The following is a 13,883-nucleotide window of genomic DNA, read 5'->3' as shown; positions in this document are numbered from 1 at the left end:
CGTGTATACATAAAGACACACACACACACACTCGTGTATACATAAAGACACACACACACACTCGTGTATACATAAAGACACACACACACACACTCGTGTATACATAAAGACACACACACACACTCGTGTATACGTAAGCACACACACACACTCCTATATGTTAGCACACACACACACACACCTACACAGAGACACACACACATACATGTCTGTCCCACTATCTTTGCGAGGACTTTCCATTGACTTCCATACATTTCTACACCCTAACTACACCCTAACTACAGCCTAACTACACCCTAACCCTGACCATTACCAGTACACAGCTAACCCTAAACCAAACCTTAGTCCTAAACCGAACCCCTAACCCAAAAACATCATGTCTCCTCGTGGGGACCAGGCTTTGGTCCCCAGGAGGAGCAGTTGGTCCTCACAAGGTAGGATATGTTAGGAAAATTGTCCCCACAATGTATCAAATACATGGCCACACACACACACACATGCGTCTGTATGTAAACACACACACACTTATATCTATACATAACACACACACACACTTCTATATGTAACACACACACACATCCTCACTGTCGTGACTCCATGTTATCATATTTGATCAGGTAGACGGTCCTACCTGATGCAGCGAGGATAAACAGCAGCACTCTCTCCATCCCTGTTTGCTGCGCCCGTCTGGAGGCAGATTCTTCACTTCCAACTCTTTAAACGACCACATGAGGAAGATTTACATGTCCCATTTGCATTTCAGGAAAAAGACATTTATTTGACAAATTCCAACAAAACAGTCATTTCAAACCCTTTTCAGAGCACAAATGTCAGCATGTGCTCTGACTGGGAGCGAGAAACGTTATTCTGAAGGTGTTTCGTGACCTTCACAATCAGCTCTTTATGCTTCGTTCATCTGATGAAGTTTCTTCATCCTGATGAAGGTCCATCAGTTGTGTCACCTGCAGCCAAATGTTCTGAGGTGATGCATTCAGGCTCCAGAAGAAAACCTCCACCTCCCGCTCTTGTGGTTAGAAGAGATAAATGACTGGAACAGAACACACCTGTCACTTTTTCTTCCATCATGTTTGGTTTCCTCCTGCTTTGTTCAGCTGTAATATTTGACGTTAGAGCAGAATTTAGGTGGAGGAACACGTTCTTCTGTTGGTTCTTCAGACACATCTGCCCTCCTCACCTGTCTGTTGTTGTTCAAATCGTTTTAAATTCACAGCTGCTTCAGGTTGTCATCGTTCAGCTGTGTGGAGGTTACGGGGGGGGGGTGATTCTTTCGTGTGTATTTGCGTCACACTTCCTGTCAGATTAATTATAACGTTTCCTTAATTGTGTTTTTTGTTTTTATTGCAGTGCTGTTGATGTGTTTTTCCTTTGTATATCAGTGGTTCGATTCTGCTGCAGGACAAGTCTATCTGTAGCGTACCTGCTATTTCATTGTAGATGACTGAGTTTACTAAATGTACTTGAATGCATCACATCTACATGACTGTGTAAAAAACCTCAAAAGCTTGGATGGTGTGACCACAGGTGAGTTCACCACTGCTTGTTGCTCTAGGAAAGGAAATATGTAAAAGATTCAGAGAATGAATAAAGTTTTCACTGAAAGGTTTAGATCAAGGACATGTTATATTTTAGTCCTTTTTTACAGCAACTGAAACAAAAGTTCAGTTCACCACATGAAGAACCCGTTACCACAAAATGTCTCCAATATTATGAGATTCACAGGTCAGAATTTGACAAAAGACGTCGGTCAATAAAGTGAGGCGTTCTGTGTTTTAGGTCGATCATTCGTGGTGTTACAACTCTCCTCCAGGTGCACCAGGTGGCTGCTCCAATCTGCATGTATATCTGAGTCAAACACGAGTCCAAAGGACCCGGTCCAAACTCTCAGACAGCTTCTTTAGCCGGTACCAGAGGAAGTCACTGATGTGTGTCCTCCTGCTGCTCCTTGAGGCCTCTTCCTGTCTTGGTCCTGGTTCCAGATTGGCTGGTCCCGCTGCAGGCCGGACATGTAGACGTCCCCCTTCTGTCTGGACACCTGGGTCTGTGTGAACCGTCCCAAGGTCTCCAGCTGCTGAACCGTGAGACAATCTGCAGCAGCTTTGCTCACAGGTCCCTAAAGATGTCTGCGTTTACTTCGGAGCTCGGAGCTAATAAATGTGGATTTGCATGTTTGTTGGAAGGTATCGGGCTCACAGATATTTTGACCCTTATTTGAATCTGTTTTGCACAAAGGACGCTGTTCGGACCTGCTTCCCTCCCTCATCATGTTATAGCAGTAATCGGTGGTTTGGTATCTGTGTAAAGGCTGTTTATTAGCAGCAGCAGATTTCAACCTGTGCCCTGAAATGATGGAAGTGAGTTTAGTTTCCACCCTGATGTGCTGCAGCTCCCCCTGCTGTCTGCTGCAGGATAGAGCAACAGAACTCAGGTCTCCGGTCCGTCACAGGGACACACTGGGACACACAGAGACAAACAGGACAAACAGGACAAACAGGCGTTCGCTCTCACTCACAGCCAGGGACATTGGACCTTGAAGGAATCCCCAGATTGGACTCCTTCTAGGACACCATCCAGAGACTCCAGGAAGGAAAGGTAATCTGTCTGCAGCACAAACAACAGTCAGAACAGAACCTTCCGTCCTGCAGCTCGGAGTCTCCGAGCCGACCCTCTCGTCCACCTCCTTCACCGCGACGCTCATCCAGGGGCTTGTGAGTGTCCTCACCTCCACCTCCTGCTCTTCAGGAGGTCTTCAAGTTCTCCAGAAGCCTGTTAATCACTCAGGTATTCCAATCAGGTGAGTGAAAGCAGAGAAACAACTGAGCCCTGCAGGACCAGGATTGGACACCAGTGGTACAGGTAGAGCTTGAAATGCCATGGCTGTGGGGTTGTTGCTGTGTTTTACTGGTTCCTGTTGAACTTTTCTTCTTGGTAATCAGAGTATTTATACTTGTGTTTGTCTTCTTTTCACCTGTTTACTGTTAGTTTGTTGGTATTTGGAGTTTTTAAGGTAGTTTTCTTCTTGAGCCCAGAGAACTTCTTATTTTTTCCTGTAGTTTTTTTTTTGTGTTTATTATTTCTTTTTGTCCAACCTGAAGCTGAAGTTTTGTGCCTTATAAAAACCATTTGAAGAAAAGAGTTTCTTGTTGGATGATTTCAGTGTAATTTCTAACTGTGTGACCTGGCTTTGTGGTTGTTTTTGCATTCGTTACGGCTGACAGCTCCAGCTAAGACTGAAAATAGATTTCACTAAAAGTGTTTTGCATGAGTCGTGTCAGTCAGTCACAAACTGAACAGAAACAGTTCAGTTTGGATAAAAATAAAGAAAACAGGGTCTGCCTTTCTCATTTTATACTGAAGTCATCAGCTGATTAATCCTTCTCTGAATGTAACCTGATACCTTAGAGCCTCCAATAAAAACAAGGGTGTAGCTGAACTTCTCTCCCTTATCATTTATGGGGAATATAAGCTTAATTAAAATGAACATTTTCCACACTGAACAATCACAGGACAACTTGAGGAAGAACAACTAAAAACAAAACTGTTCTCCTTTTTCCAGTTGGAGGAATTCTCTTCACAGTTTAAATTTTTGAGCTTTGTATCAAAAACTCCTTGAAATAAACCTTATTTATATTACTGAATGAAGTACTTCATTCTGACTCAGAACGTGCATCTTTTGCTTCAAATAATAAAAATGTTTGCATCATTATTTGCATGAAGGTTATATGATTATCTTTAAGTCACAGGCTGATGGAGTAAAGGATGAAAAGATGTGGAGTCTGGTTCTGCTGTAGCATCCTTAGTAAAACTGAAAACTCCAACAGATAGTAGAGTTTTAAAGCTCTTCACGATGGTTTATCAGGTAACAAACATCTTAAAAAATCCTGACACAACTTCTAGATCAGTGGTGTCCAATCCTGGTCCTGGAGGGCCACCATCCTTTATGTTGTACGTTCTTGTGTAGTTCCTGCTCCCTGTCATCATTCACTTTTCCTCAGCTCAGTCCTTTTACCTGCCCCGCCCAGCTTCACCTGTCTCCAGTTTGGAACCAGTCACCTGTGGTCATAACCCTCTGGTCATCTTCTTCTCGTCCCCACTGGCTCGTTGTTTGCTGTCACGCTCCCTCTGGTTCCCTCGTGTCTTGGCTTGCACTCGTTGATCTGCAGCCCACTGTAGTTTATTCCTCACTAAACGTTATCCTGTTTTAAAATAACTTAACATGAAATCACTCGTTAACCTTTGACCTCCAGAAGCTGTGTGACCGACTTTCTGCCATCCAGAAGCTGCAACAGAAAGAAAAACTGTGCTTTTGGTACAAATGTCCCTCCATTATTTCTTTTACAGGTAAAATATTCAAGAGTTTGTATTTGGCTTATTGGACTCTCAGGTTTAACAAATTAAAACCTTTTGAAGCAAACATTTGTAACATTGTTGTCGGGATTTGGGTTTTTGTTTTTTTTTTTAGTTTGTTGTTTTTGTTTCCGTTGGTGTTATTTATTTTATTCTGTTATCTTGTTAGTTTGGTTTGAGTTTGTTCTGCCTCGTGTGTTTGTGTTTGTTTCCTGTCACCACTCATGCCTCCTCAGTCATTCACTTATCTGTTTACTTGCCACGCCCATCTCCACCTGTCAGCTATTATTATTGTTCACCTGTTCCCACTTACCTCATCATCCTCTGTGCTTTTATACCTTGTCAATTCCCCCACCACGCTGTCGGATCATTGTTTCTTCCATGCTAGTCCTGTGTTCTCCCGTGTTTTGTTCTTGTTCTGCTGCCCCGTCAGCTTTTTGTTTTCGTTTAAATAAATCAGTTTTTCTTTAGTTCTGGGTAATGAGTCTGCTTTCTGGGTTCGCCTCCGTCTCCGTCGAGCATGACAATTGTTTGTTGTAAATGAAACGAGGTGAATTTGACTTCAGGCTTCTTTGCATTCGCTGTAGTTGGCAGTTCCAGCTGAAAATGAAAATGAATTAAATAAAGAACACGCCGTGCACATTTTGCATGAGAGATATTTAAGCGAACTGTAACAGCAGCTAAATATGTGCAGCTTCAGACTGAAGGAGCAGATTAGGCAGAACACCAGGATGGAGAAAGTTCTTCTCTGCATCGTCGTTGCAACAGGTAGGATTCACACCTTCACTCATCGGTTGTTTTCATAGATCCCGACGTGTGCGTGGAACACCGAAGCTCATGACCCTCTCTACCTTCTCGCTGTTGATGCTCAGCTCTAGATGTTCTGTCCTCTTCCTTCTGAAGTCAGACACCATGTCTTTGGTCTTTTTATGTTCAAGATTAGGTCATTGTCTTTGCAGCATGTTGTCAGGGTTTGGACCTCCTCCCTGAATAACCAGAGAGTAGATGCAGCCAGATCTGAGGCTGAGCAGTACTGGAGAAGCATACGGGAGAAGAAATGAATGTCCCATGGCTCCAGAATCTATGATATGGAGCAGACATGAAGAGCTGGTCTGAACCAGGGCCTGACACGATCCACACCTGCTGGCTAAAGAAACTGAAGGGTTTCTAAGCAACCAACAAGACCAGGACGAGCCCAACAAAAACTAGTCATAAACTCAGAATTCCTAAAAAACAAAACAAGACGACTCAAAGCCAAAATGTACAAAAACATTTTAAGATCTGAAGTCAGCAGAATTCTACCAACCAACTTATAGATGTGCCATCGGTGCAGACATGCCTCAGTTTGATTCATTTTCCAGTAAAGCTGCTTTCAGGAGGTTTTCTGTCGAGGTTTAATCTGTAGCTGGAGTTTAATAACTCATATCTGAAACAAATGTGACCTGTAACGTTGCATGATAAAAACAAATCAGGTTAAACATTTACCCAGGAGTTTTGCATTCAGTGTGGTTCACAGTGCCAGCTAAAACTGAAAATAGCTTATACAAATAGCCTATCTGTTTTGCATGAATGCCATAAAAGTCAGCGGTTGCAGCACCTAAAGATCTGCGGTCAGAGCCTGAGGGCGCAGATCAGGTCAAACACAAGAACGGATAAACTTCTTCAAGCAGGTCTGTACTGTATCTGCAGAGACAGAGGGGGGTGGGGGAAAGTTTTCCATTTCTAAGCTTCCATCCAGAATATGAACAACACGGAGATATTCTGATACAAATGTTACAGTAGGTTAGTTTTTCTGCACAAAGCAAACTCATGAATGTTCGACACTGAAAGTATGTTTGCAGAATGATCCTCAGTGAAAATGATCACTGTGTTCATGTTGTCAGCGCTGCACGCTGTCGTCCCACTTCCTGCACGAAGTTACCATTTCATTGATGAGCTGAAGACCTGGACTGAAGCTCAGAGTTACTGCAGACAGAAGTACACAGGCCTGGCAACTATCGAGAACGAGGAGGATCTAAAGATCCTGAAAGACACGGCAGCATTGCTGGACAAAACCTACGTATGTTCACTTTTCTCTGTTTGAGACCATACACCACAGGTTCAAAATGGCCACCCTACTCAAGCAACATAAGGGCTTTTGCCATCAGGATGAACTTGTTGACAGCTAAAGTGCAGCTTTATGCAGACTAAACTGAGATTAGATGTTCTTTAACAACATTTAGAGGGGGGACTGTTAGGATCTGGATTTTTGTATTTTGTTTTGTCTTCATGTTTTAGTTTATTGTTTGTGTTATTTAGTTGTCTCTTCCCTGTGCCTCAGCCACCATTCACTTCTCCTCAGTCACTCTCTCTCTCTTCCCTGTTCTCACCCATCTACACCTGCCTCCAGCTCCATAATCATCTCACCTGTGCCCACTTCCACTAATCACCCTCTGCCTTTAAAACCCGGTCACTTTCCACATTTCCCTGCCGGTTCATTGTCACACTTTGCCTCCCTGATGTGCTGTCCTTCCGTTTGCTCGTGTCTCGTCATCTCTCATTGGTTCATCTCTTGTCTCAGGTCTGTTCAGGTTTGGTTTAGTTAGTTAAGGTTTTTTGTATTTAGTTTAGATTTTGCTGCCACGTCAGCCTTTGTTTTGGTTTGCCTTTAATTTCTAATAAATTAGTTTATTTTTCCATCATGAGTCTGCATACTGGGTTTGCCCCCTTCCACCCTGATCGGGACAGGGACATTGTGTCACATCTGATGAAAAGCAAATTTCTGTTTCCAGACCGCCTGGATTGGGTTGTATGATGACCTGAACAGCTGGAGGTGGTCGATGTCAGACCCAGACTTCTACCAAAACGATCAGAATAAATTCAGAAAGTGGAGAACAGAAGAACCAAACAATGAGTTTGGAAAACAGACCTGTGGTGAAATAACCTCTGATGGGTTCTGGAATGATGAGGCTTGCTCTCGAACCCAAGCATCAGTCTGCATTGATAAGAATGGTGAGGATTTTAATCATTATAGAACCTAAAAAGTACTTCAGATCAATAACTGCTTTCCTTCATTTATGTCCTAAAAAGATCTGTTTTTGACAAATAATTGATACAGTATTTGGTGAATTTGGATTTTGTTCTGTATTACAAGCATTTAGTCTATTTTCAGGGCCGACTGTGACGTTTGTTATAATCAGCACCTTAATGAACTGGACTGAGGCTCAGAGGTACTGCAGAGAACATCACACAGACCTGGCCAGTGTGAGGAACGAGGCAGAGAACCTGAACCTGAAGGAACTGATGCTAGCAGAAAGAAAGGTCTGGATCGGTCTTTACAGAGACTCCTGGAAGTGGGCGAACAGAAGCAGCTCCTCGTTCAGGTACTGGGGCAGCGTGGAACCCAGTGACCCGTTGGGGAACTGTGCAGCAGCAAACTTTGGAAAGTCTGGAGAATGGGAGGATTGGATCTGTGACGGGCAGAAAGCATTTATCTGTTACAGCGGTAAGCATCAATTCAGACTGCAGCTTTGGCTGCAGATAAGGTCTGTAGATAAAACTGCTCCAAGAATGAGATGGAATCCAATCCAGAACTTGTTCTAAACGGTAAATAAACCTGTTCACTCTTCTGTTTCCAGGCTCTCACTCTGAGTGGGACTGGCCAGGAAAGACTAATAAAAATATTTGCTCCTTTTATCTCCAGTCCTCTGAATTAACCTCATTAGTTCCTAAAAGCTCCTCCAGATGTTTCTGACTTTTACAGCCTTTGTTGCTCCTGTACTACAGAAGTGAACCAAACTGAGTGTGTTCATGTTTGTGACTGCAGCTCCGTGTGCTGCTTCACTTCCTGCACATAAATACCATTTTGTTGATGAGTTGAAGACCTGGACTGAAGCTCAGAGTTACTGCAGACAGAAGTACTCAGACCTGGCAACGATAGAGAGCATGGAGGATGTAGAGACCCTGAACAACATGGCAGCATCTATGGGGAAAAACTACGTAGGTTTGATTTTCTTGTCTTTGTTTGTGGGAAACTATTCCTAATGTCTTTATACCTGCAGGTTGTATTTTTATGAAGTATTCTGAGTATGGAAGATGGTGATGTCCAACAGGAGACTGTTCCCCTTCTGACAGATCAGGGATTGCTTGATTGTGCAGTTTTTAATTTAGATTTCATCATCAGAAAACATTTTAGAGAAGAGTAACAAACAGAATAAATATGAAAGTTTTATTAATACAAACATCAGTCTGACATTAGTTTGAACAAATTCAAACTAAGATGTAAAATAAAGTAATAAATGCTGCATTATTATACAAAATCAGAAATGTAAATATTATTATTTTATGACAGATTTAATGTTATATAAACTTTATATAACATTTATTAAACAAGTTTTTGTTTCAGCTCGCCTGGATAGGTTTGTACGAGGATGTGAGCAGCTGGAGGTGGTCCATCTTGGACTCAAACTTTTATCAATATGATGAGAATAACTTCAGAAATTGGAAAGCTGGAAGCCCAGATAATTGGCATGGAATAGAAACCTGTGCTGAGATGAATTATTCTGGATCCTGGAACGATGCATCTTGTTCTCTAGAGAAAAAACCAATCTGCTTTGATATGAGAGGTGAGGATTTTAATAATTACAGAACCATAAACTGTCTTCTTAAATAGACAAAATCATCAGTTTCTATTTTACCAATTAAAACTTTCAGCAGTTTAATTTTGTTGTTCTGTAATGGTCTATTTTCAGGGCCGAATGTGACGTTTGTTATAATCAGCACCTTAATGAACTGGACTGAGGCTCAGAGGTACTGCAGAGAACATCACACAGACCTGGCCAGTGTGAGGAACGAGGCAGAGAACCTGAAGGTGAAGGAGCTGATGCTAGCAAATGAGTTAGTCTGGATCGGTCTTTACAGAGACTCCTGGAAGTGGGCGGATGGAAGCAGCTCCTCCTTTAGTAACTGGAATGATCCAGAACCCAATAACTACGGTGGCCAGGAGGAGAACTGTGCAACAGCAAGCCTGGGAAATTCTGGAAAATGGGAGGATTGGAACTGTAATTCAATGAAAGCATCTATTTGTTACAGCGGTAAGCATCGATTCAGACTTTCAGTTTATCTGTGTTCTGTCTGAGGGTGAAGTTGATTCGATGGAATCACATGAATGACCCTTTTATTTTTATAGCACGTTTAAATACAACAAGGTTGACCAACGTGCTTCACAGGTTGGTTAAAAACAAACAGGAAAAACCATCAGCTGAGTAATATCACAGCCAAAACCCAACAAATACAAGAAAAAAGACTAAAAACAAGAAAACAGCACAACATGAAGACCTGATGGGATTAAAACTGAACCCAAATTAAACAGCAACTTCAAAAACAGGCAGCATTTAAAGACTGGAGAGGAATATCAAGGGACAGGTTGGTCCTGGGGGACAGGTTGGTCCTGGGGGACAGGTTGGTCCTGGGGGACAGGTTGGTCCTAGAGGGCAGGTTGGTCCAGGGTCCGGGGGACGGGTTGGTCCTGGGGGACAGGTTGGTCCAGAGCCTGGGGGACACAAACAGGTTTTTATTACAGAAGGGATGGAACTGGGGGTCAGGTTCTGGTTGGTCCAGAGCAGCCCTGGTCAGCTGTGCAGCAGGCGGGGGAGCAGTGACTGTGGGGAAGTCGGTTGGGAAATACTTCCACGTTCCTCTTCTGTCTGAACAGAGCAGAACAGAAACAAAAAGTCCTCCAAGGGAGAAACTGAAACACAAACATGTAATCCTTGAGCAAGCACAGGTCGATAACAATAAGGCAGAGAGAGCGGCACTTAGCTGAGGGGCGAGGCTTCAACCAGAGGTCCATTGTCCAGCATGGGTCCAAGTCCAGTTATCCAAATGGCAGACAAAATCCGGCATGGCTGAGGCAAAAAGGAGAAATCCACGAGACACTAGAGACAAGAGAAGAGAACGCTGGGTTTCTACTGGCTATGACTTAATGACAATCAGGCGAGACGCAGGTGGATAGAATGAGGGAGGCGGCAGGGGAACACGACCATGCCTCAGGTCACATTAGAATCATTCATTGCTCTGTTTGAAATCCGTATGTTCATATGTGTCTCTGCAGCGCTGTGTTCTAACTCCGCACCTCCTGCACGTTCTTACCATTTTGTTGATGAGCTGAAGAACTGGACCAAAGCTCGGAGGTACTGCAGAGAAACGTACACAGACCTGGCAACTATAGGCAGCTTGGAGGACATGACGACCATCAACAACATGGCTCAATCACAGGGCAAAACCTACGTACGTTGTTTTGGAAGCATTCTTGATGTTACGCACGCCACGTTTTAAAACCCTTCTCAGTGTTTATATTAGATGAGGTGACAGGAACACAGTAATCTGTCTTTACCACACAAAGTAAGTTAAGAATGTAGACTAGATGTCCTCAGCAGAACGTTTAAAGTTTAATAGCAAACGTTTGGAGGAGCAAGAATAAAATCTCTGCTGCTGTCAGAGGAGCCGCCAGAATCTCAGGACTTTTAAAGCACCAGATGTTTCACAGGAGCCAATCAGCAGCCAGCATTCTTCAGTCAGGTTCCCTATGGCAGCCAATCAGCAGAAGTCCCTTCCCAATAAGAATACCGCCAACAGAACAGACTCCTCCGGGCAGTAGGTCCAGTCTAGGGAACAAAAGGTTTGACATTTCTCTGTTAGATGTGAAGGGTTCAAACAAACAGGTGACCTTGACCTTTGACCCATGTCCCTCAGGTGTCCAGCTGTGCAGTTTGATATTTCTCTGTTAATGAGTTATCAGTTCATCTGCAGACAGGCGGACGTACCATAATACGTCCTGTCTTAGGATGGGCGTTTCAAAAAACAAAAACACAAGTCAGAAAAAGTTATCACCATACAGCCAGGGCTGTGACATCCTCCGGATCAGGAACTGCACATCTGCAATCATTTAGGTTTTATTCTGGGGGCTGTATCCTGAGAAAACTCTTGATTTAAAATAATGAAATACTGTGCTGGAATATGAGGTCCGTGGGGGACATTCAGAGAGGAAATGTAAAAGGATCTGTTGTTTTGAGGAAGTCACATACTTCTGTAACAGGATTGTGTTTCCAGGAAGCCTGGATTGGATTCTACAATGATGTGAACAGCTGGAGGTGGTCCTTTTCAGACCCAGACTTCTCCCAACGTCAGAAAGATAAATTCAACAAGTGGTCTGACGGAGAACCAAACAACGATGAAAGCAAAGAAAGCTGCGCAGCGATAAGCACTGATGGATCCTGGAGCGATGTGCCTTGTTCTCAAAGCCTGAAAGTTGTCTGCATTGATATGAAAGGTGTGGATTTTAATCATTACACAACCATCAAAGGAAATATTTCAGTTTTCCTCTGTGTTTTCTGAAGAAAAGTAATCAATCAGATACCTTTTTATAAAGAATGAAATGATTCCACAGATGGTCAGCTTAACTTTTCATGCAGTTCCTAACTGATTTGTTTTCAGGCCCAAAGGTGGTGTTTTATTTCAGCAGCAAGTTAAGAAACTGGACTGAAGCTCGGAGCTACTGCAGAGAACGTTACACAGACCTGGTTATTGTGACAAGCGACGCAAACAACCAGGTAATAAAGAACCTGATATCATCAAAAGTCTGGATCGGTCTGTTCAGAGACTCCTGGAAGTGGGAGGATGGAAACAACTCCTCGTTTGCCTTCTGGAACAATAATGAACCCAACAACAACAACTCCAATGAGAACTGTGCAGCAGCAAACTTAGGAAGTTCTGGAAAATGGGAGGACAGGAACTGTGACGAGAAGAAAGCGTTCATTTGTCACAGAGGTAAGCATCGATTCAGACCGCAGCTTTCTGGGGTTGGAGAAAGTTGCTCCAGGGGGAGCTTGGTAAACGTTTGCAGCTCTGCTCAGTTTAACCCTAACCCTCTAGTCTTTTAGTCAAATCTGTGGTTCAACAAGGGTGTCTATCAACAAAATCCTGCAAGCTAAGGTCCTATAAGTGAAGGAAAGGGCGTCAGGTCCCTTTGGTCAGCATTTAACTGCTCACAGGGAGACTTCATTAAACAGACCTTTTATAATGAAGGTAACATGTTCATTGCTGTGTCTACTAATCCCTCCTGTGTCTGGACTTAGCAGCAAAACAGTCCTGTAAAAACTCAGAGCTTCACATCACCTCGCTCTGAAGAGTTGGTGACCAAAAGAAGATGTTGTGTTTAACAAATGATTATCAGAACCGCTTACCTGGTTCCTAAAGACCTACTGGTTCCGTGAACACAAGAATCCAAGGTCTCCTCGTTTCTCCCTGAGCAGTCATATGAGCATTATTCAGAAAACCCAAAGTTGTCCCTCTGTGTCCCAAAGGACCCGGTCCAAACTCTCAGACAGCTTCTTTAGCCGGTACCAGAGGAAGTCACTGATGTGTGTCCTCCTGCTGCTCCTTGAGGCCTCTTCCTGTCTTGGTCCTGGTTCCAGATTGGCTGGTCCCGCTGCAGGCCGGACATGTAGACGTCCCCCTTCTGTCTGGACACCTGGGTCTGTGTGAACCGTCCCAAGGTCTCCAGCTGCTGAACCGTGAGACAATCTGCAGCAGCTTTGCTCACAGGTCCCTAAAGATGTCTGCGTTTACTTCGGAGCTCGGAGCTAATAAATGTGGATTTGCATGTTTGTTGGAAGGTATCGGGCTCACAGATATTTTGACCCTTATTTGAATCTGTTTTGCACAAAGGACGCTGTTCGGACCTGCTTCCCTCCCTCATCATGTTATAGCAGTAATCGGTGGTTTGGTATCTGTGTAAAGGCTGTTTATTAGCAGCAGCAGATTTCAACCTGTGCCCTGAAATGATGGAAGTGAGTTTAGTTTCCACCCTGATGTGCTGCAGCTCCCCCTGCTGTCTGCTGCAGGATAGAGCAACAGAACTCACCAGAACCTGCAGCTGAAATCAGGTGAAGGTAGAGGAGCAGCCAAACAATCAGATATCTGACCTCGATTAGCTGCCATGGACTGGTTTGATTCTAGTTTGATGACAGGTCCCCCCTAAAAAAAGGGTTTGACATCATTAGATGGAACGGTTATTTGCTCTTTGAGATGTTTATAAGATGGTGAATATTCATCCATTCATGCATTCATTCATTTTCTATAGCAGTTTATTCCTGTTCTGAGACGTGAGGCAGCTGGGGTCTGTCTCCTGTGGTCACTGTGGTGGAGGCAGAGGACACCTGGACAGCCGTCACAGGGACACCTGGACAGGTGTCTGGTCCGTCACAGGGACACCTGGACAGGTCTCTGGTCAGTCACAGGGACACCTGGACAGGTTGTCAGTCCGTCACAGGGACACCTGGACAGGTGTCCGGTCCGTCACAGGGACACCTGGACAGGTGTCCGGTCCGTGACAGAGACACCTGGACAGGTTGTCAGTCAGTCACAGGGACACCTGGACAGGTGTCCGGTCCGTCACAGGGACACCTGGACAGGTCTCTGGTCCGTCACAGGGACACCTGGACAGGTGTCCGGTTCGTCACAGGGACACCTGGACAGGT

At 44.0% G+C, this 13,883-nt stretch overlaps 3 protein-coding genes across 5 annotated transcripts in view; 2 read left to right on the top strand and 1 right to left on the bottom strand.

Moving 5' to 3' along the window:
• The window catches only part of LOC108251378 (deleted in malignant brain tumors 1 protein-like), a 9,228-nt gene extending 8,470 nt beyond the window's left edge, over nt 1-758 (bottom strand). The window contains exon 1 of one of the 3 annotated variants that reach the window (XM_037974401.1): nt 632-758. In XM_037974401.1, coding sequence (XP_037830329.1) covers nt 632-668 — 37 coding nt within the window. In that variant the 5' untranslated portion in view covers nt 669-758. The remainder of the gene's footprint in view (nt 1-631) is intronic. The other 2 variants (XM_017441655.3, XM_037974402.1) reach the window with 2 other exon arrangements.
• Nucleotides 759-5,096: 4,338 nt separating this feature from the next.
• Nucleotides 5,097-11,820, top strand: LOC108251377 (macrophage mannose receptor 1-like). The gene is made up of 9 exons (XM_025002980.2): nt 5,097-5,133; nt 6,249-6,424; nt 7,137-7,356; nt 7,517-7,849; nt 8,171-8,343; nt 8,750-8,969; nt 9,096-9,437; nt 10,457-10,632; nt 11,455-11,820. The coding sequence occupies exons 1-9, from the start codon at nt 5,097-5,099 to the stop codon at nt 11,737-11,739; spliced, it is 1,962 nt and encodes a 653-aa protein (XP_024858748.2). The 3' UTR covers nt 11,740-11,820.
• Nucleotides 11,683-13,883, top strand: part of LOC119616818 (hepatic lectin-like) — a 7,813-nt gene continuing 5,612 nt past the window's right edge. Inside the window, exon 1 of the mRNA XM_037974403.1 lies at nt 11,683-12,171. Within this exon, the coding sequence (XP_037830331.1) occupies nt 11,811-12,171 (361 nt within the window). The 5' untranslated portion in view covers nt 11,683-11,810. The remainder of the gene's footprint in view (nt 12,172-13,883) is intronic.

This window comes from Kryptolebias marmoratus, unplaced genomic scaffold (genome assembly GCF_001649575.2).
Source record: "Kryptolebias marmoratus isolate JLee-2015 unplaced genomic scaffold, ASM164957v2 Scaffold38, whole genome shotgun sequence".
In the NCBI taxonomy this organism is placed as follows: domain Eukaryota; kingdom Metazoa; phylum Chordata; class Actinopteri; order Cyprinodontiformes; family Rivulidae; genus Kryptolebias; species Kryptolebias marmoratus.
The sequence above is the reverse complement of the archived record's forward strand: the minus strand, read 5'-3'. Positions and strand labels throughout refer to the sequence as shown.

Excerpts from the sequence above, each read along its gene's own strand:
- LOC108251377 (XM_025002980.2), top strand. The coding sequence starts at position 5,097 with ATGGAGAAAGTTCTTCTCTGCATCGTCGTTGCAACAG. Across the intron at positions 7,850-8,170 it reads AGCATTTATCTGTTACAGCG|CTCCGTGTGCTGCTTCACTT; the intron begins GTAAGCATCAAT and ends TTGTGACTGCAG. Across the intron at positions 8,344-8,749 it reads CATCTATGGGGAAAAACTAC|CTCGCCTGGATAGGTTTGTA; the intron begins GTAGGTTTGATT and ends TTTTTGTTTCAG.